At 46.3% G+C, this 22,976-nt stretch overlaps 1 protein-coding gene across 4 annotated transcripts in view; it reads left to right on the forward strand.

Moving 5' to 3' along the window:
- Window positions 1–22,976, forward strand: part of LOC136115181 (CBP80/20-dependent translation initiation factor) — a 148,038-nt gene that overhangs the window by 8,374 nt on the left and 116,688 nt on the right. For all 4 annotated transcript variants that reach the window (XM_065861124.2, XM_065861125.2, XM_065861126.2 and 1 more), the window contains exon 2: window positions 17,744–17,956. In XM_065861124.2, coding sequence (XP_065717196.1) covers window positions 17,777–17,956 — 180 coding nt within the window. In that variant the 5' untranslated portion in view covers window positions 17,744–17,776. The remainder of the gene's footprint in view (window positions 1–17,743; window positions 17,957–22,976) is intronic.

Genomic DNA, 22,976 nt, shown 5'->3' on the forward strand with positions numbered 1-22,976 from the left:
CCTCATGTTGTGCCAGGGGAGGTTGAGATTGGATCTTGGGAACAATTTCTTCCTGGAAAGGGCTGTGGGGCATTGGAACAGGCTGCCCAGGGCAGTGCTGGAGTCACCATCCCTGAAGGGGTTGAACAGTTGTGGAGATGAGGTTCTCAGGGACATGGGTTAGTGCCAGTGTAGATTAAATACTTGGACTCAATGATCTTAAAGGTCTTTTCCAAGCAAAATGAAGGATGATGAAGGACGCCATGCTCACCCGGGCACTGATGGGAGCTGTCTGCGTGGATGACGAATGGATGCTGACGCTTGCTCCGTGCAGGACTGCTGCCAGCTTGCCTTTCACGGCAGAGCTGAATTGTTTGCTAAATGCCGGGGCAGAGGCATCGCTTGCTCTCCCCGGGGCTTTCAGACGCTGCTGCTCAGCGAGGGAGTTGCTAAATCATCTGCCACTCTAAGCGATACCAGGCATTTGGCTGGCTATGTACTGTATTAAAAACAAGTGCATTACTTTCAGGTTAATTATTCTCTACTGGAAGCCAGCACAGCAGGCTGCAACCTCTGGTTCTTTTTAAAGGGGAGAAGGGAAAATAAAAAGAAGAAATTTCCAAGCCTCCCCCACCAAACCCTTCCTCTTCCCCTTCAAAACCCATAGGCTCAAACCCTGAAAACAATTTTGATCCACTCAGGAAATTCCAACGTGAGCCACTTAGTACATTGTTTTATACAGTTGTTGGAGGAGGAATGATCTTTGTCTCAAATTATTCTTCTCTCAAATTATTACTCTCACGAGTAATAACGAATGAAAAGCCTTGTCCTTGCAGCACCTACACTCAGGCCATATTAGCTGTCTTCTGAACGTCTCCGTCTATTGATTAAAGCATTAGGAGGAACATCAGTTTGGAATGAGTGCTTTTGATTAGCTAATTATTTTAACAAAAAGTGGTTAACTTTGATTCAAAGTACATGATAAACTGTGACTGCTTTTTTCTGGTGTGCTGGAGGAAGGTTGGAGAATGTAACCAAATGAGAACGTTGCTTGGGAAGCTGATGAGGAAGGGTTTGCCGGCTGAACGTGAGCGTCACACGTGAGGTCTTCTGCACGACCAAGGGACATGGGAAAATATTTGTATTTAAGGGGGGTGATGGTTTTTGGCTGGTGAACTCTAGTGACTGTGGGAACTTTATGGTTGCATGAAGCGTGTCCAGGACAGTTGAGTCTGTAGGATGTTCTTCTTGTGTGAAGACTGGGTTTGATATCCATCAGATGTCATCAGACACACGGTGTGGATTTTGGCGTTGTCCTATGCAAGGACATGTGCTGGACTTGATCCTTTTGCGTCTCTTCCAACTTGGGACGTTCTGTGAATTGGTGAAGAAATCTAGGGAGCTGATGTGAGTTGCAGTGACAAGTTGCAATATTGGGGAGGTTTCACAAAGAAGCAGCTTATAAAAAATTTTGGAGGGACCACAGAATCATGGAATGGTTGGGGTTGGAAGGGACCTCCGCAGATCATGTAGTCCAACCTCCCTGCTAAAGCATGTTCACCCAGAGCAGGTGAAGTATCTGCCTCCACTGTTCAGAAAAGCGAATGGCTTTTGGAAGGTGGGGGTTTGATTCAAGTCACCATCCAAATGGAGAACCTGAAGACCAAGCAATAGGTGACTGGTTTCTTCTGGATTGGAGTTTGGGCCCCAGTATTGGATGATCACATTGGAGGCAGATAATGGCTCTTGCATGGTGTAGATGGAGAGGAAAAGAGAAGGAGGGGTCATGGTGGTGAGCATGTCCTCCCCTTTGATCTCCCTTTCCTGTTTTTTGATCTGATGTCAGACATCTGGACATGAGCTTGGTCCAGCTTCTGCTCTTGGGACTCTTTCAAATCAGCCTGGACTTCCAGACCACATGCTGCTGGGAAAAAATTTTCTTCTAGTTTGGTTTAAGCTGAAGCTTAGACTTGGTGGCTTTGTCCTGGAAGTCTGAACTGAGGGCAAGTCTGCCTAGGCAAGATCCTGGAGTTTGTCTGGAGTGAAGTGAGCTCTGGAGATCCCCTGGTCCAGCCCTCTGCTCAGCTCAGCACCAGCTTCTCCATCAAACCTGGTTGCTCAGGGTCTCATCCAGCTGAATCTTGGTGTTCTTTACAAGGATGGAGACCACACACCCCTCGGTGTTGCTCACACCGGAGGAATTTTTTTCTTATATCCCATCAGAGTTTCCTGTGCCGCAGCTACCGATCCTCAGACCTTCAGGTGGTTTGCTGGAGAAGACTTCTGGTCTTGTCCATGCCCCTGGCATGTACCTGTTGGGTTTCTGAGCTCCTTAAGGACATCACCACTTTCCAGCCAGGCAGCAGCTTGTGTCTGCCCGTGTTCGCTGAGAAGGCTCAGCGCCAGCTGACCTAATTATTTTAATCTCACTCTTCCCTAGATAGCGCAGGTATCCTTGGCTCTCAGGAGGCTTCCCTGGTTTCTCCAAGCTGCTCTTTGATTTCTCGTCTGTCTTTCACTAATATTGTTCATTTGCTCAAGGCTGAATAAGCCCAAGTTTAAGGTTTGTAGCCAGATATAGTGCAATATTTATGAACTTCTTCTCCTGCTCTGATAGCCCTCCTGCTGGGTTTGGTGGCCCCAGTCTTTTTTGTTATCTCTTTTTTTTTTTTTTCTCCCTATCCCATTTTTTCTGTTGTTCCCTATCCCTTTCTATTTGGTTCCCTATCCCAATTTTTGTTGTTTCCTGTCCCATTTATTTCTTCCCTCTGCCAGACCCCCCTGCCCTCCCTGCCTTCCCTACCTGCTCCCTTTCTTTTCCATAAGGGGTTAATTTGGGTATAGATATAGACCAGTAACCTTTTAAAGGTGCTGAATTATTTTTTTTTTTCCCAGCAAGACAGGGATTTACAGCACGTTAACAGGATTTAACAGCTACTTCAGTGTAAATAAAGCCCAGGAGAGAAAATAAAAAAGCCTAACCCCAACCCAACAACAAAACTTTGGATGTTGGGGTGAGTTGCTCCATTCATAAACTTTTTTTTTTCCTGAAAATTGAGGTTGGGGCATTATCCCTGTGCTGTGTGAAAACCTTTGTGGTCCCTGTCGGGCAAAAAATAACCTGATATAACTTGGTGCCTCCTTAGCTTTGCTGCTAAGCTCCCTGGTTAAACCACCTGATAGGATCAGCAGAGGTTGGCAGCCCCACAGGGACATGGTGACAGAGGCTTTGAAAAACAACAAGTCAGCAGCATTATCCTCAAAACCTGTGGGTTTTTTAATTCCCTTGTCATGTACAAGATCCAGTTTGACCTGAAAGGGAGCAGGACAGGATGCATCCTCCAAGCATCAGTGAGGCTTTGTCTGTGCTGGGGTTTGCAGCCCTGGGTTTTATCTTGTGCGATTCCTGATAATCTCTGGAGAGTAAGTATTTTCTCCTGGGGCAGAAAATATTTCCCTCATCTTAAATATCTATCTATCTATCTATCTATCTATCTATCTATCTATCTATGAGAACTTTACTGAGCTTCCTATGAATTTCTAATAGATATGTGAATCACATCTTCTGTCCTGCTGCATCTTTTGGATTGGTACCCCAAATTATCCTTAGGTGTTCTGAATACTCCTGAATATCAACCCAAGGAACAAATAGTGGATGGTAACTGTATTTTTTTTTTATTTTTCATTTAATTAGCCTATAGCAAAATCATGGTAGTTGTGGGGGATGATGATTTTTAGCTGGGGTCAATGAGAATAGGTATTTTTTATAGAATCATAGAATCGTTTTGGTTGGAAGAGACCCTCAAGATCATCAAGTCCAACCATAACCTAAATCTAGGACTAAACCATGTCCGTAAAAATCTAATCTCTGCATCTTTTAAATCCCTTCAGGGATCGTGACTCTACCACTTCCCTGGGCAGCCTCTTTTATTTCATTGAAAAAGGAAACAAAATAATGTCAAGTCAAAGAGGCTTTGTTCAATCCAAAATGAAATCTGGTTTTAAGTATTTTATACCATAATGGAGAGCTGTGGAAATGTAGTGCACGTCACCATGAAATAGAAGTAAAAATCCTTTGTTTAAAAATACCAAACCCTAAAAAAAAAAAAAAAAAACAAAAACAAAAAACCAAGAAACCAACTTTTTCCAGCGCTTTCTTCCCAGTGTTTTGGCTGCAGTGACTTGACCAAAACTATTTCAAATTCACCAAGCCAAAGCCGGGTTGCTGGCAAAAAGTGATTTTTTAAAAATTATTATTCTTATTCTTTGGTGGGTTCAGCCTTTTGTTTCTGCAAAGGTGGATTCGGGTCCTCGAGTGCCTGATGTCCCTCATCAGAGGAGGGGGACACGTGGGGCTTGAGTGCCAGGTGTCACCTCTGGTTCCTGCTGCTGGAAGGCGTTGAGCCTCTTCTGGACATGGGGGAATGCTCACCAGCAATGGGGTCACCCTGTGGACCAGAGATCCTCAGCAACCACAAATGTTCTTCAAGGTCCATCCAGGAGAGAAAAGCCCTGAAAAAAGCTCTAGCAGGAGCAGGAAAAACCTGTCCCAGGCCTTGGTTCTTTGTGGTTGTGTTGGCATTCATTGCGTCTCCCTCTGAAGTCTCCAAGTGCTTGCAGTAACGCAGGGCTAAGCACATAGTTTGTTTTTTTTCATCACTCATATTGTGTAACTTATTCCAGAAGTGCCTTTTCAAGTCCCTTGTTCAGCTCAGCTACATAATTGGTGGGTCATAAAGATCTCTCAGATGCCCTCAGCTGACCTGGACAGGTCGCCAGGAGCTGGCAACCATGGGCTTCTACCCGCAAGGCCTCTTCATGTGAGATACTGGTGTGGTTACACGATTTCTTGATTAACCAAATTATCCCTTACCTCTTTTCCTGTCTTTTTTTCCCCGAAAACTAAATAGTTTGGGCTTTTAATTTGTGTCTCTGAGGTCAAAGGTATGTGAGTAGCTGGCGTCCTGCTATGATGTTTGTGCTGAAACTGCTGATGCTGCTCCCTTAGAGTCCTCCCCCTGTGTTCTCATTATGATTAACTTTGGGGCTGTTAATCTCCAGGGTCTAAGCAGAGGTTGGCCGGTGCAGGACAGGACATTCTCAGATGCTGACATGGCTTAGAATGGGCTCCTTTGGTCCCTGCAGCTGCTTTCAGTGGGGTTGTGACACGCTGGAGGTCATATTGGGAAGACCTTCATAATGAACATGAAGGACCCTTCAACAAAAGAACAAGAAAATTGCGTAAAACTCATTTGTGGATGTGTTTCTGGGATGTCCTCATGCCTGCAGGTCCTCCAGTCGCTGGGTGTTTGGTCCCAGGTGGGTTTTCCACTGCAAACGTGGTCTTGGAGTGGACACAGGTGTCCTGAAAGATGGATCTTTATTTGCAGGTGGTCCTGGGTCCTCCAGGCATCACCCAGCCCAGTAGGAACAGTGTTTCCTTTTGAATCAGGAGGCAAATTTAACAAAATAAGTATTTCCAGCCCTATCTCTTCCCAGGCTGTGTTTGTGGAGAAAAAGCTTCTCCTGGTGCTTTCTTGTCCTGTTTTTCCTGAGCTGCTGGATATTTCCTCAATGTAATCATCCCTCAGGCAGTCTGAAAGCTAAGCTCGAACTTCTGATGTTCATCAAAGACCTTCTAGATCCATGATGCCTTCCCTGCAGTAACACCTGGAAGCTCCAAGACCCCTTTCTTCCTCCTCATGCCAGGAATGCCAAGCGTTTAAGATAAGTCCTAACAAGACTTGTTGTGTTTTTCAAGAGTGGGAAGCGAGGCATGGTGGAGCAGCCAGCGATACATCCTGACCGCACGTGCATTGCTTTGGTCACTTGGGTCCATGACGTGTGGAACACTCGGACACAAAGAGCAGCTCAAGGACATACTGGGACCAACTTGAGGTTCTTGTTCCCTGTACCCCAGCAGCAATACTCAGCTCCTCAAGACATCCGAGACCTGGGGTTTGTGGAAGGGACTGATGTCAAGGACGCTGACAACAGGGCACGTGAGGACATGGGGTTGGTGGATTCTGTGGCTGAACATCAGCTGTTTTGATCTGGACCAGTTCATCTAGACTGTCATTGCTGCTGGTGGAGGTAAATAAGACACTCCCCAAGCTCTCTTGATCTTGTTTTCATCTCGAAATAGGTCAGGTATCGTGTCCTGGAAGGACCTGTTTCTCCGTTTGTTTTGTATTAATGAAAACCTCCCTGTCGTCCTTCTGCTTGCCAGGGCTCAGCCGACTGAAGCTGCTTCATTTACCTCTTATTAATCAAACCCTGCGATCTCCTGGGCGATAAATGTAGCTGCACAAATTCTTGCAGCATCTCTACCCTCCTGGGATTTGTCAGGCTGGTTTTCTTCCTGTCAGTGGCTTCTTATCACCCCTCACTTGCTATGATTTAGGGAGGAATAACCGAATAGGGAGTGAGGTTGCCCAAATAATATTTTTGGGGAGATGTACAGCTGCGTTTGCTGCCGCAGAGCATCCAGTGAGCAGAAGGATAGTCTGGGAGTGATTGCGAAAAAATGCACTTCAAACTTCAAAAAGGAATCTGGTGGCTGGCCCGTAACTCCTGAAAATTCCTGTCTGGGGAGGCACTTTGCTGGTTATTTGTGCGGCTGGTTCATGAAGGAAGGTTTTAGCTTGGTGAATTGGTTCAAGCTGTCTTGCGAGTTGCTGGAAGGAGCTAAAAGCTGGACATGTGTCCTGGTTTTGTTAAAAACCAAGTTTCTCTTTTAGTGAATTTGCCTGTCAGCTAAAGCCTTCATATTAGCTGCATTTTCCTGGAGAACCAGATACATGTTTTGGTAAACATAACAATGGAATGCGAGGTTATTGATAAGCATGAATGGACATATCATAAGAGGGGCAACGAGAAACTGGTGACCAAGGAACTGACCAACTGTGTATAACATTCCATTCACGTGAATACTTCATATAAAAGTGGGAGAACATGAGGACCTCGTTCCTTTTTGCCTTTCTTTTCCCTTTTGTTTATGACTGACATTAGGAGAGGACCTTGCTCGTCGTCCCTGTTATCTGAGGCCTAGTGAGAGACTGAATCCAGCTCCGGTTGGCTGCGGAGTCCAGTCCAGGACTTCGGGTGCCAGCTCTGCAGTTGCTGAGACTTTCAAGATTGTTTTTGTATATTTTGTATTATTTTCTCTATTCTTATTAGTAGCATTAGTAAAACATCTTTAATTTTTCCAACTCTCTTCTCTCTGTCCTTCTTTTCCTCCTGATTGCCTGTCCTGAGTGGGAAGGGGGGAGAGGGAGAGGCAAAAGGTAGAAGTGGGGTGGAGAGGAGGTTAACAATACATCTGCCAGGGTTTTATTGTCACCCCGCAATCAAAACCCTTGACAACATGGATTCAAGAGGAAAGTTAGAGTCATGGGCTTGGTCCATGGTGCTTCGGCAAAGCAAAATTGGGGAGGTTCTCATCCTCACTTGTCCAGAAAGGCCTTGAGGTGCTGGAGCGAGTGGAGAGAAGGGAACGGAGCTGGGGAAGGGGCTGGAGCACAAGTGTGATGGGAGCGGCTGAGGGACCTTGGGGGTTCAGCTGGAGAACAGGAGCTGAGGGGAGACAGGGACACAAAGAAACGGCCTCAAGTTGCGCCAGGGGAGGTTGAGGTTGGATGTGGGGAACAATTTGTTCCCCAAAGGGCTGTGGGGCATTGGAACAGGCTGCCCAGGGCAGTGCTGGAGTCACCATCCCTGGAGGGGTTGGAAATACACACAGATGAGGTTCTCAGGGACGTGGGGCAGTGCCAGGGGTGGGTTAATGGTTGGACTCAATGATCTTGAGGGTCCTTTCCCAAACAAATTAATTCTATAATTCTGTGTCCCTTCCCAGGGCAGCTACTGGGAGCCCAGTGCAAAACCTGGCTGGATATCGCGTTTTCTCTCTTAATTTCTTTGGAAAACCGTGTGGGAGAACATGCAGGAGGGCCTTATAGGTTGAAAAAATGGATTTAAAGTCTGCGAAGGCATCTTGCCAAACTGTGAGAGCTGTCTTAGAGGATTCCCTTTGCCCACCGCGGTCTCAGGGAGACAGTTTTAATTCAAATGGTCCCTCTGTTTGGCGTGAGAATCGCTTCTCCATAACGCAGTCCCTTTGCTGGCTGGGAACTGTGTCTGGACCACATCCAGTCCACAGAGCAGGAGCTGAGAAGGACACCTTGTCCATCCCCAGGTGAAGGGAAAGCTTTGATAACCAACTCAGTCCTGGGTCAAAAACCTGTCCTTAAATGTATGCGGGCTGGAGGCCTTGCTGGGGTGTGTATTGGGCTCCACCCTTTCTGAAGCAGAAGGTTCAAAAAGTACATAGGACATGGGGGTTGATGCTTTTTCTGTGTTTTTGCAAGTGGCTGCAGCTCTTACATGGGTATGTTTAAATCTGGAAGAACCCAGTTTCCGAAATTCTAGTTTTTTTCCGTTAGATTGTTAGATCTCATTGGTGGTGGTGCCGTGACTTCTGCTTTTATGGGAACTGGTAAGATCCATGACTGATGCTCCTGGGGTGTCCGTGATGTATAAAAAAAGCCAATCTGCTGCTTATTTTATAACTTGGTCATTTGAATGCGGTGGAGGAGCTCAGGTCCAGGATCCAAAGACAGGTTTTGGAAATTTTGCTTGTTTGTGGGTGTTGCTGAGTGGGGATATTTTAGTTTTTGTGGAGTGTTTTTTAGCACTGAAGGTAATTAAAGATTCAGCAAATCTCTGAATATACTTAATCTGTGCATGGAGTCTTTCGGATGAGTTTAACTAGCTCGGAGAGGGGCATGGTAAGTTATTTTCCCTTTCCACTGCAAAGTAGCAAGAGGTTTACGGGATGTTTTTTCTTTCCAGTTCCAGTTGAGCAGCTCACCTTGACAGAATTCAGAGATCATCAGTGAGTGAACCAGCCTTGGGTTGGAGGGAATTATCTCTCCTTGAAATCTGCTCCTTGCTTTGCTCATGTAACCAAGCCCAAAAACACCGGATTTGTGGCAGGGAAGGATTGTTCTGCTTGGTTTGAGCAACAGAAACCTAGGGATAATTTGCTTTTCTCCACTTCTGATGGTACAGGAAGTGGCTGACGCTGCAAAAAACATCTTGCTTCTTCATTCCCATTTCATTTTTTGAAGCCCTTGAACATGGGAGGCACCTGTGGCCCTCATGTCCCCAGCCTTTTTGCACAAAAGAGTTTTATTTTGAAAAAGGAGAAAAACTGTGATGAAGGGAAGCGATCGGTGGGGCTGGAGGCAAGATTTCATGATGTGAACCTCATGAGGTTCAGCAAAGCCAAGTGCACGGTCCTGCACCTGGGCTGGGGTGACCTCTGGTATCAGCACAGGCTGGGGTGAAGGAATGGAGAGCAGCCCCGAGGAGAAGGACTTGGAGGTGCTGGGGGATGAGAGATGGGACATGAGCCGGCAACGTGCGCTTGCAGCCCAGAAACCAATTGTGTCTTGGGCTGCGTCACCAGGAGCGTGGGCAGCAGGTCAGGAGGTGACTCTGCCCCTCTGCCCTGCTCTGGTGAGACCCCCCTGCAGTGCTGGTCCAGCTCTGGGTCCTCAGCACAGGACACACATGGACCTGCTGGAGAGGGGCCAGAGGAGCCCCAGGAATGATGCGAGGCTGGAACAGCTCTGCTGGGAGGACAGGCTGAGAGAGCTGGGGTGTTCAGCTGGAGAAGAGAAACTCCAGGGAGACCTTATTGCACCTTTGCAGACTTAAAAGGGGCTGATAAGAAAGAAAGAGACAGACTTTTGAGCAGGCCTGTTGTGATAGGACAAGGGGTGATGGTTTTAAATTAAAGGAGGGAGATTCAGGCTGGACATGAGGAAGAAATTGTTGTCCCTGAGGGTGGTGAGAGCCTGGCCCAGGTTGGGCAGAGAGGTGGTGGCTGAACCATCCCTGGAGACATCCCAGGCCAGGCTGGACGGGGCTCTGAGCAACCTGAGCTGGTGAAGATGTCCCTGCTCATGGCAGGGGTGGCACTGGGGGAGCTGGGAAGGTCCCTTCAACACAAACTGTTCTATGATTCTACGAAGAGAGGACCAGCTAGCTGCTCCTCACATAAAACTCTTTCCATCCATCCATCCGGAGTGGCAGCTCCAGTGTTTTGGCCGGCGGCCCAGCGCTGTCCTCTGAACTCTCCTAAAAGCCGGCGTACATGTGCAAAAATGCTCTTTGCCAGCAAACTACAGGCATGATTTAACAGGGATTAAGCACCCTGCGTGCCTGCCCCACTGCTGACCGGGTGATGCTGCTCTCACCGCATCCCTCCTGACCTGCAGGATGAATTACTTCAGCGGGTTGACATCTCAACTCAAAGTTTGTTGTGTCTTTTGGGATTACGGGGCTTTTCACAGCCCAAGTGCCCATTATATTGCCTGGGTGCCTGAAAAGAAAAGATTTCCTTTCTGAGAACTATTTTTCCCTTTGGTTATTTGCAAAAGACGGAATGCAGCGGCACGAGCTCGCGGTCGAAACGTGCGGTTGCAAAGCGTGTGGATCAGCTTGTTATTCTAATGCTTTTACTGAGGACGTGGGCTGTTGCTTCCATGGGATCAGGGCTCATCCCTTGGGATTGCGGTAAAGCTAGGCAAAATCCACATGTTTTTTTCTTTAGGATTGCTACCCACTGCGTGCATTGTACGGAGGCACCTGTGTTTGCGTGGTGTACGTGTGCAAGCTCTTCTGGCAGGAGAACATAATTAATTGTGTCTTTTAGCCAGCCTGCAGGTGTGATGCCGTGTGCTCTTGGAGGAGAAACTTTGCAGCTCCGAAGAGAAGATCGAGGAGCATGTGTGAAATTTGCATTTTTATTTATTTTTTGCTATTTCTTCACATATTTTTATTTGGCGACATTTCAGAAGGGTGAAAAATCATGACGATAAGATGTAACGTGGGCTCTCGTGCCGTTAGCTTTTAGTAGAAGCAGGGGAATGTGAGAATGGATTCTGCTGACTGAAGTCACAGTTTGTAGTATCAGCTGCTGTATAAATAGGTTATAAAACCTGTTCTTGATTCAGGGGTTGATGGTTGGAGGACTTTTTTGTGGTTGTTCTCAGGTTTTATTTCTAAAAATGCTGATGTATTTCCATGTATTGGATTTATATAAAAGATCAGGGGATGGGGAGTATGCCTACTGTTGTTCTGCAGCTGGAGTGATGCTCCTTTGCCCTGGCATCCTGTGGGACTGGTGTCCGACAGATAAGCCATAAACCCACCCCCACGCACCTCCTGAAGTTGAGACAATGGTTTTCTTAGTTGTATTCTCATTTTTCCTTTATTTTTCTTGGCAACATGCATCACACACCAAAGGTAACATCATCCCCCCCCAGCAAGGAAACCAATCTGTTGGGAAACTGCTACGTCCCCATGCATGGATTTGGCACACTGAAAGAATTTGTGTTTCTAAAGGTGGTTTTGTTGAAAAAGAAAAAAAACAAACCCACCTCCCAACTGCAAAAATATCCTTATAACAGTGAAGCAAGCTACGTAAAAAATTATTGTCTGACTGATAACGAGGGATTTCTGGCTTTCTGGTTATTCATCTGCCTTCCTTGCTGGGTAAATGTGTCAAGGCAGCTGGTTTGGGTCTGATTCTGTGGCCTTTTGCACTTGGTTGTCTCCTGACTCTCTCCTTGTTTTTCCTTCCCTCATTTATTTTTGTGTTTATTTTAATGGCTCTGTTTTGATGCAGAGTGGCGTTTGCCCGCTCTGTGGCATGTCAGCCTCGTGGATGGCACCGCGACGTGGCAGCTGTTGGGCTCCCGTCCTGTCACTTGGGCTTTTCTGCATCACCAGAAACCAGACCTGAGACTGGAAATGCGATGAAATGTATAAAATGCTCAGCCAACCGTGGATGCATCAGTATCTGAAAAGCCTGAGGCTAAATCCAGCAGCAGTCACTTTTCAAAGGTGTTTACATTTTAATCAGAAAAGGGTCAAACCCACAATATAATAATTTACGTTTCTGTGCTTGGCATTGTTTGTAATCTGGAAAAATACCAGTTATAGAGCAGCAAATCTAAACAGCAGACGTGGTGCATTGTCTGTGCTCACAGTAATACCTGGATGGGGGGAGTCGTGGATTGCTTTCATTTTTCTGTAGTTACTGCTCATACAGTTTTCTGGGTACAAAAGGTGGCCGCCGGCAATAAACTGCTCCTTTCATTCACTGCTTTAGAAAGACACATTGCTAATTACTTGTTGTTGGAAATGGGCTGGGCTGGGAGAGAGAAAATACTGCTGCTACAGTAGCTCATTAAAAGGAGATGCAGGGAAGCGACCACACTGATCGGCAGGAGTTCAAACCCCAGATGTAGACGGTCAAAGGTCCTTCTGCCTGTTCTGCTGCCAAAGTATCAGCCTGCAGACGGTTATTTGCGGAATTAAAACACGTGGAAGGTTTCACCTGACCTGGAGGTGCTGAGAAGCAGATAAGAAACAGGAGAGTTGTCTGTGTGGTCCAATCGTTCCTCACTTCTCAGGTGTGGGGCTGAAGGAACCTCCTTCTCCATGACTTTGGAAAGGTGATGATGGAGGGTTTGGCCAGGCTGCCCAGGGCGGCAGTGGAGTCAGCATCCCTGGACATGTCTAAAAGACATGGAGATTAGATTCTTAAGGCCATGGTTTAGTGCTGGAGTTGGGTTAATGGTTGAACTCGTTGATTTTGAGGGTCCATCCAACCAAAACGATTCTATGATTCTATGACCATGTTCTGTTCCTCTCTGCCCAGCCCCAGAAGGCACAAAGCAGAAGAAGGTGCCATCTCACTGGGATGTGATGTCCAACAGGTCTTCACCGATGGGAGTGGAGAGCAATGGGGTGGGTTTTGAAGGCTGGGCAAGAGATGTGAAAACTGATGATAGTTCCTCATGGGACCAGGCTGGAGCCTCTCCTTGAATCTCCTAGAGGTCTTTTCGGTTTGATTTTGCCATCATCCCATGCAGGCACAAATAAATAAATCTGTGGGCTGCTCAGGTGGTTCTCAATTTGTGTCCTGGGTGTCTCAGAGCAGAAGGGACTTGCTGGATCACAGCAGTATTTAAAATTTATCTATTATGAACTCCCCAGGGAGAATGAATATGACAGGGATGCTGGATGACCCACCACAGAAGGAGGTGACCTCATTCGTACGTGAAGAATTTGTGTCATGCCCGCCTTTTATAGGAAGCATCTCTTGTTCTTAGCAAAACACGGGATCGTAAATCCCGTATGGCGAGAAAAATGTTTACAAGGATCTGTCAGGGTAACTCTGGAGCTTGTCACAGCCTGTATTTCTGGGGAATAAATCTTCAGCAGAGAGAGGCTGCGCTGCGTTCCTCCTGCCCTACGTTGGAATTACAGAGGAATGCGTGGGAGGATTGGCATGGGAACTTTTTCAGCATTTATCCAGAGGATAAATAAGGAAGAGATGCGGGATTACCAACTGGGATGCCTTAAGTGAGTCGTTTAAACCCATATTTAAATGATGGAGGCCAAGTGGTTGGAAAGATTGGCTTGGGTGCTTGCCATTTATTGGAATTTTATGGCTGTTGGACCTTTCGATCACTGGATTTTGATATAGGTGCCTAAAATTGGAGAAGCCTGATGCTGAGTGCTGCATTTCTGCCTGAGCTCTGTATTTTAGAGATCTTTTCCAATCATCTTACCTAGGTGTTAGCATTGAGTGTTAGCTCCTGGCAGTGTATTTGTCGATTAAATCCACTTGCAACTTTTGATATTTGAGTGGTTCTCCTGTCTTTGACAGCCACAACCTTCAAAGAAACTTGTCGTGTGTAGGAGAGCATTTTCACCTTTCAGCATCCCTCCAATGGAAGTGAAAACATGGCAAAAGTGACCTCTTGATTTTGTTTCCTTTGCTGGTGCCCGAGCAGGTTGGACCTTGGGTGGGAGTGAGAAGTTGTGCAGTCGTTGGCTTAATGATAGGTTGGGACATTGGTTTGTCTTGCTGAGTTGGAGCAAGAATCATTTTAGGAAGATCACTTCGTGGACCAGCAGTCTTGCTGACAAGGTTGCCCTGTCAGCATATTTTGCACGAAAAACTCCCGTTCTTCACTTCAGGGAATGATATTTGTGTGAGGCTGGAGTCTCTGCCACCTTGGGATGGTTGTGGGTCCCACCCCAGCATGGCTGGGCTGCTCAGTCCAGGATTTGGAGAAGTTTTGTCTTGGAGTGATGAAGAGAAGACAGTTGGAGCATCTTCCCTGTGCGAAGGACATAGGGATGGGGTCCTCTCACCTGGACTTCAATGGAAATACTTTCCTATTCCTGCATATCTCTCTTCTCCTCATCATGAGCTCATATTTTCTTCCATCATTTTGGTTGCAAGTTCCCCTGTGCTGTTGCCTCCTACCCATCTTGCCCCAAATGGGTTCCTTCTCTGTTGCTGCTCTTCATGTGTCAGACTCACCGCTTGGTTCCACAAGTTCAACAAGTGTGGAGCATCTTTGGGAGAAGGTGAAGAAACAGAAATGTCATTAAAAATGCTTATTTTTACTGAATTTATTTGCTGATTAAAGTTAAACTGTATAATTGCCATAAACTGTATTATCCTACTAGAGCAAGAACCCCATTTATATCGCTCTTTAAAATAACAACTATTAATAATAATTATACATTACAGTAATGCTGATAATTATTAAGTTATAATAAGCACTTTGCACTTCTATTGGCTTTTTCTGCTACCAATTCTTTGTTTTATGGTCATAGTAATGAACATGGCATGGACTTCATTGGAAACGTTTGGAAGGTGATTTTCAGACCCCAGAGACTTACAGACTTCATGCTTTGATGAAACAGGAGGAAGAGGAGGGAACAGCAAAAAAAATATAGATTTGAGGTTGATCTCTATTAATTATCCTTAGGGAATGTGTCTGGGGTCTGGGAATCCTTGGTGGTAGATTCTGTGCCAACACAGATCCAAGGGTTGCCCATTCCTTGAAGAACCCTCAAGAACATGTGTTTGCTCAGTTTAGGAAGGCATTCAACAGCTTTGATGCTCAGTTTTGGGATTTTCTTGGAAAACCTCTTGTTTGTAGGTGTTTTGAGGGCAATATGAGATGGGAAACCTTCTCCGGGCATGAAGACACCACATGTGACACCAGGAGGAGCAGGAGACCGTCCAGCCCGTGCTGCCTTCCCATCAGAGAGTGTTAATTTTGTTAAAGGAGAGAAGGTTTATTATTAGTGTGGAGAGTAAACCTTTGGTCTGGATCTAGGTGCCTTCTTCCCTTCCCAAGATGGCTCCTGGTAAAGATGAAGGGCCATCATTTTTGCTCCAAAACCTGCTCCTCTTGATGGACCAGGCTGCTTGAACATGGAACCAGCTTGCAGGACCCAGCCAATGGACCTCTGTAAACCTGTGATGGTTGGTCAAGCACACACATCTCACACTTGGTAGAATTAGGTAGAGCTGAGGAATCAATGGGTAACAGCTCAGAATTTTGGCTTGAAAAAGCTTCTAGAGGACGTTGACCAAAACAACCCTCATCTGATCTTTGGGACATCTCTGGGCAGGATGGTGGAATTGGAGAAGGCATTTGTGTGATGATTGGAGACACTCATCTAAAATGGGTGGAACTCCTCAGAAATAAGTACAGAAAGTCGACTGAGAGAGCAGAGGAGGCTTTTTTTAAGTGATGGAGTGCTTGAACGTCATCTCATGGAACCCTAAAACCATTCAGGTTGGAGAAGTCTTCCAACCACTTGCCCAAAGCAGCGTCAGCATCAGGTTTGGACATCACCTTGCTGCTGTAGCGATCAGGCATGTGTGGTCCTAACTGTGAGCCCCAATATCAGAAGGGAACATGGTCAGAAAGGAGAATTCAAAGGACAAACTCAGAAAACCCAGAGCTGGTTGCTACCAGGAGATGCCCCAAAGTCAAGATGTTGCTGGTTGAACCTCTTGATGCCCTGGGTTAGGTGACAGTGACATATTGGCAGTGACCCCTGCACAGATGTGTTGTCCAGCCTCTGTGTCATTACATGATTCACACTGACAAAGCATATAAAGAAGATTACAGACCATGACTTGTTCATTTTTATCTTATTATGGGGGCTGGATGTCAACCAACTTGTTGTCCATGCTTGGACATCTGCTCTAGAGATCATTGTATCCAGTGATGATCCTGTCTCAGGTGGTAGCTCATCACCCTTAAAAATAGAGGTTTGCTTTCCTGTGGAGAGAGGTGAAGGTACTACAAGATGACTTGGGTTTAAAATTTCCTACTAGAGATCCATAAATATCTCGGATAGATGGTTTGTGGTAATTTGGTGGACCTGGTGACTTCTGACAAACCCGTTCCCTCTCAGTCCACTATCTGTCCTGTTGCTAATCCTCAGATGCTCCTTGGGTGAAGGGTGAGCACCCCAAAAATTGCCCTGGCCATGACTTCCTCTTAAAAAAAAGAGGGGGGGCAGAAAAGACTTCACATTTGTGTTGTTTGGCCCCAAGGGATGGAGGATGCTTGAGGTGCTTGATCCAGCTGTATCACTTGCCTCCTTCCTCCTTCCTCCAGGACTTATTGCAACCACCTATTCTCCCAACTCTTTCTTTAGCACTTTTTGTTTAGTAATTAGTGCTTTCCATTCGCTAATTGGCACTAATTAACGAAAAAGGGAGAAGCATGCCCTCCTCCAGGGCTCCATGCTCTCTAGGGCTCCTCTTTTTTATTTCTTCTCTGTATTTTTTTTCTCCTTTTTAATACGCCACATGATTTTTGTTCAGGAGCTAATGTGTGATATTGATCTAAATAATGAGCCTTTTTGACAGTCTGGGCACATTTGGGAATAAATCCTCGAGCAGATGAAATCCTGAGGCCAGAACTGCTCGTTCTTGGCAGTTTCCAAACGAAGCCACAATTGTTCAGAAGTGACAGATGAGAAATAGTTTGGGAGCTGGAAATTACACGAGCTGGGAACAGATTTTTTTGTTTCTTTTTTTCTCCTTCCCTTCGGAATTTGCTTGGTAATTTTATACTCGTCTCAAAACAGACTGTAAATACAATTTTCCTGGTGAAGGATGAAATCTTGGTGTCCTGCAACGTGGTGGGAGGTCTCGTGTCTTCTCCCACCCAGGTGCAGGGAAGGAGGAATATGAGTTTTACCGCAAAACACTGAATCCAAAGCTTAATTCATGCTCAAACACGTCCAGGTAAAGGAGCTGATGGTTTATTTTCTTTAAGGTGTGATTGACGCTCAACCATGGAGAAATAAGGAGGAGAACATCATAAAGCCTCTAAATCTGTAGAACTGTTCTGCAGAGAGAGAGGTTCTAAAAATAGATTTTCTGTTTCACCCCCATGTGCAGACCTCGCTGGGCCATTTACAGCTGCACCGTTAACTCATCATCATTTATTGCTGCCATCCTAGAGAAGATTTTCAACTCTCATCCACTTCCCCACACCCTTGTCCATCATCTCAAGCTTATCACTCTTTACCCAGCACATCTAATGCCTTGGGCTTTTTAAATTCAGCTTTTTTAATGTTATTTTCTTGTGCATGTGTCTGGAGGTTTTCAGTAGTTTGGTTTTTAACAAGGAAGATAAGCAAAATGTCTGGTGTTGTTGGAATATTACTGAAATGTGACTTTTTTTGTTTGTCCATGCATGGAAACTCTAAATGTGACCACCTAGGTTTAGTACTAGATGTATAGCAAAAACATCCCAGCTATGATAACCAACAGGCTTTGACTACTGGTATTTTACCCTCTTCATAATTTCTGGGAATTAATTTCTTGCCTTTGTTTTTAAATTTTACTTTTCAGGCCCCCTCTGTTCTCAGCGTCTCTCCTGAAGGGATGGAGAACTCGTCGGTGGCATCGGCCTCTTCGGAGGCGGGGAGCAGCCGCTCCCAGGAGATCGAGGAGCTGGAGCGTTTCATCGACAGCTACGTCCTGGAGTACCAGGTGCAGGGGCTGTTGACAGATAAAACGGAGGGGGACGGAGAGAGCGAGAAGACACAGTCCCACATCTCGCAGGTGGGCGAAGGGACCGGCACAGGGTGGGAAAAGGGCTGGGTTGGGGATGTGCATCCAGCCAAAACAGCCTTTTGAGTGTTGGGTTGTAAAGCAGGACATAATAAAAGGGCAAATTTGGGGCAGCGTGCTTGTTCAACCAGGCATGAGGTTGATGGAGGTCTCCTGACAACTGGTTTTTCTTTCTTTGTGGTCTTAAGGTGCATGCCCTGAAGCTTTTTGAATTCTCCTAGGTTCCTATTTATATAAGCACAAGTTGTATGAGGAGCAGCTGAGGGAACTGGGGCTGTTTATCCTGGAGAGAAGGAGGCTAAGGGGAGACCTTATCACTCTACGACTACCTAAAAGGAGGTTGTAGCATAGAGGGTGTTGGTCTCTTCCCCCAAGTAGCAAGTGACAGAGCAAGAGGAAACGGCGTCAAGTTGCGCCAGGGGAGGTTGAGGTTGGATGTGGGGAACAGGTTCTTCCCCAAAGAGCTGTGGGGCATTGGAACAGGCTGCCCAGGGCAGTGCTGGAGTCACCATCCCTGGAGGGGCTGAAAATACACAGAGTTGAGGTTCTCAGGGACATGGGGTAGTGCCAGTGTTGGGTTAGTGGCTGGACTCGATGATCTTGAGGGTCCCTTCCAACCAAAATGATTTGATGATTCTATACATGAAAGACATTTCATCTGTAAATAGAGTGTACCTCTCTCCATCTCAAGCAGCATGCTGCTTCTCTAGGGTGGAAAAATCCTGGAGGGAATGGGAAGAGCCACTGTGGGAAGGTGCTCAGTAGTGAGATGTGCTCCTATCTGTATGCACGGGGCTGTCCATGAAACAACCAAGACCAGAAGGTCAATAAAACCCCCAAGTACTCCCCAAAAGTGTGGTTTTTGTGGGCATTTTAATACATTTGATAAACTATTTGCCATGAAGGTTGTTCATGGTGTCAAGTGGTGCCAGGGGAGGTTGAGGTTGGATCTGGGGAACAGTTTCTTCCCCAAAGGGCTGTGGGGCATTGGAACAGGCTGCCCAGGGCAGTGCTGGAGTCACCATCCCTGGAGGGGTTGGAAATACACAGAGGTGAGGTTCTCAGGGACATGGGGCAGCGCCGGTCTTGGGCTAACGGTTTGACTCGATGATCTTGAGAGTCTCTTCCAACCAAAATGATTCTATGATTTTATTTGTGCTGTATTTCAGAGCATGTAAACAGCCAGCAAACAGAGAGATGGTTTTAGGGAGGCTGTGGTTTGGTGTTGTCATTAAGAATTATATGGTTCTAGTTAGATTTGTTCCTAAAAATTGACATTTTAGGTCCAACACAAGGAGAAATGTTGTTGTTGCTTGGAGGGCAATGGTTTGTCTTCTGGTGCCGTGGTGTGCTGAAGATGTGAACTGTCGAAGGGATAAGGAGCCCATGGTTCAGGGAACAGGGAGCTCTGATCTGTGCCCTTGGGCTTGTAAGCCTGCCATGATCTTCCATTTATGACAGAAGTGCTTTCCTACCCCTTGGCATTCCTGGTAGGATAAAATATTTAGGTTACAGCCTAGTTATGAGGGTGCAATAAGAATAATAAGTGTATTAATTGCTTACAAGTGAGGCCCTGCCTCCATAGGGCTTTGTTTTTACCTTTAAATTAGGAGGAGTGGTTGAGGTAGGAGGACAAGGTGCTCTCCTACTATTTCCAGAGGTCCCCTGCCCTGTGCACCTCAGTGTGGAAAAGCCAATGTCCCCAAATCCAGCAGAGTGGAGTTTGTGCTCCAACCTGATCCTCATGAAGCTCAACAAGGCCAAATCCAAGGTCCTGGGGTACCTGAGGAAGAATGACCAGCAAGTCAAGGGAGGTTGTTCCTCCTGCTCTGCTCTGCTCTGGTGAGGCCACACCTGGAGTTCTGTGTCCAGTTCTGGGCTCCCCAGTTTAAGAAGGACAAGGAATTACTGGAGAGAGTCGAGCAGAGGGGCTCAAAGATGCTGAGGGATCTGGAGCTGCGTTCTGATGAGGAGACACAGAGAGAGCTGGGGCTGTTGAGCTTGAGAAGCTGAGAGGGATCTTACCAATGTGATAAATATCTCCAGGACGGGTGTAAAAAGGATGGACCAGACTCTGTTCAGTGGTGCCCAACGACAGCTGAGGGGCAACAGGCACAGGCTGAAGCGCAAGAGGTTCCATCTGAACATGAGGAGAAACTTCTTTCCTTTGAGGTGCCAGAGCCTGGCCCAGGCTGCCCAGAGAGGTTGTGGAGTCTCCTTCTCTGGAGACATTCAAACCCACCTGGACACGATCCTGTGTGATCTGCTCTGGTGACCCTGCTTGAGCAGGTGGGTTGGACTGGGGGATCTGCAGAGGTCCCTTCAACTCCAACCAGCCTGGGATTCTGTGTTTCCTGCTCCTGGATTGGGGCAGCCCCCAGTATCGTTACAGACTGGGGGATGGATGAGTTCAGAGCAGCCTTGGAAAAAAAGGCTTGGGAACACTGGTGGGTGACAAAGTGGGCAGACATGGACCTGTTAGTCCAGAGGAGCCACAGAAATGATCCGAGGCTGGAACAGCTCTGCTGGGAGGACAGGCTGAGAGAGTTGGGGTGTTCAGCTGGAGAACAGAAGCTCCGGGGAGACCTTAGTGCACCTTTCCGGACTTTAAAGGGGCCTGTGAGAAAGATAGGGACAGACTTTTGAGCAGGGCCTGTTGTGATAGGACAAGGGGTGATGGTTTTAAACTAAAGGAGGGAGACTCAGGCTGGACATGAGGAAGAAATTGTTGTCCCTGAGGGTGGTGAGAGCCTGGCCCAGGTTGGGCAGAGAGGTGGTGGCTGAACCATCCCTGGAGACATCCCAGGCCAGGCTGGACGGGGCTCTGAGCAACCTGAGCTGGTGAAGATGTCCCTGCAATAGAAATGCTATTGAAATAGAAATAAATTAATGGTCAGAGTTTTGCAACCTCTTGCAGCCTGTCCACACCTCTGCCCATCTTTGGGACAAAATCTGCCAGTTCTCATGGTAGACTGTGTACAATTTTTGCCTTAAGGTCCTTGATTGCAACAACCAAATCCACCTTCCACTTGTGGAAATGGTATTTTATCTTTCCTGGCTGGCCAACCCTGAAAAAAAAGGAGCTGCTGGGTTTTTTATGTCAATTTTGGGGATGCTACCTCTAAAGATGGTTAGGTTGTATTTTAAAAGAAAAAGGAATAATAATGAAAGATCTGAACATTGAAACGTCTTAGAGGCATCTCAAGATAAGCAGCTAAATGTACTTTTACCACAGATCATAGGTGTCAAAGTTTAATTAGGATTTCTATGTGAAACTCTAACAAAATGCACTGTTTTAGATTTTTAGGGCTGTATATGGGACAAAAGGTGAGGATGGGCTTTTAGGTAGGTCACCCACTTTTATCGAGCCATGTCTTAAAGGATGTGTTCAGAAGAAATTATCTGTTGTCTCCCACAGATATTAATTGTCCCACCTCGTTCTTCAGATTTATAGAAGGAATAGTGAGGAACTTTTATTTCTCATTTTCTCTTCCCGATCACTTCCCATCAAAGCCATAAACACACACATGCTGTGCAGCTCGCTGAAGTAACCCTGATGGAAATGAGCCCGATCAAAGGTGGAATGTTCCCTTTTAATGAGAAATGAAGGAAAAAGGATGAGTTTATGGTCAAGGCACTAGGCTGAGACCAAGAAAATTGGTTTTAACCCTGAGGTTCTCCTGGAAACATATTCTTTAACTTTGGCCAAGTTACTTTGTTTCCTTGTGGCTGTAATAATGTTTTTGGTGTTTTTTTTACCTGAATCCATCATCAGGCTAGAAAATCCCAAAGTGCAGGTCTTCCCATGGTGGGGGTGTCTCCAGCCTTGCTCCACCAGAAAAAAAAAAGAGGGAAATTACAATTTTCTTTGGCTCTGGCTGTAAGAACAGGTAAGATTTGCCTTGGGAGACCTTTCCAAACACGTGGTCTGCACTCAAAATTGTTAAAGGAGACATGCAAAGTTCTAGCAGAAGGTTTTCAAGCATGGTAGAACCATAAGCTTGTCCAGCTAGGTCAGCAGAGGTGGCAGAAGAACAATGGACAGGTCATTAAAGAGTTAATTAAAGGTGAGGCTGAGGTTTCCCATCTGTTTGAGCTACATAGAGATGGTGAACAGTTCTAGTGGTGGCTCTTCCTCTTATTTTGTAGCCTCATCCTTCCAAGAAGTTCTCAGGTAGTTGTTGTTTGTATGGAATTGGCTTTTCATTCTCTCAAAACATCAGTCTTGGTGGTGGAATCCAAATGGTGGATTGGGTTGCTCCATGGAGCAACCGAACACTTCAGGGTGAAAAACCTCAGTAGTGGGGCTGGTGGCCAAGGTTCAGGTTCAACTTTGTTGCAGGGGTGACAAAATGACTTTAGGATTAAGCAGCATCTTTCACATCTGTCTAGGGAAAATTGCTTTTTCCTATTTTTCTGTTTTTTTCCCCAGTATGATGTAGCACTTCATTTCTTTGATGGGGGAAAATAACCCAACAAATGACTCCAAATGGAATTATTTTCTGGAAACACCTTGCTGTCAAACATTGGCGGAAGCTGACCGAAGCAGCTTGTGATCCCCCAAGTCTGGGAAGTCCCCTGATGTCCTTCAGCATGGGGTGACAGCAGGGCTACCCTCAGGCTGCACATCACAGCTGTGGCAATGGACAAACCTATAGCTTTGAGCTCTTTTATATGTTTTCTTTAAAATAAAAACAGTTTTTTTGGCAGCTCAGGACTCCTGTCTGTCCCTGAAGTGAACAGAGGTGGGAAAAGCAGAAAATTCCCCACTTTTCCTGAAAAACTCCATGGAAAAGAATAATCAATTTGAGCTGCCGTGGTGCCCACCATGCGCCTGAGATACCCAACACCCTTGGAGTCTGTAAGGAAGTAGTGGAGACGTTTTTATTGCAAAGCGTCATTTCAGCTGCCTTCCCGAAATTATTCCCCCTGCTCACCATCAGCGAGCGGAACATTTCCGAGCCGAAGCCTTTGAGATCGTCACTAAAAGGGGGTGACCTGCATGCGTGTG

Source organism: Patagioenas fasciata, chromosome Z (assembly GCF_037038585.1).
Source record: "Patagioenas fasciata isolate bPatFas1 chromosome Z, bPatFas1.hap1, whole genome shotgun sequence".
Lineage (NCBI taxonomy): Eukaryota > Metazoa > Chordata > Aves > Columbiformes > Columbidae > Patagioenas > Patagioenas fasciata.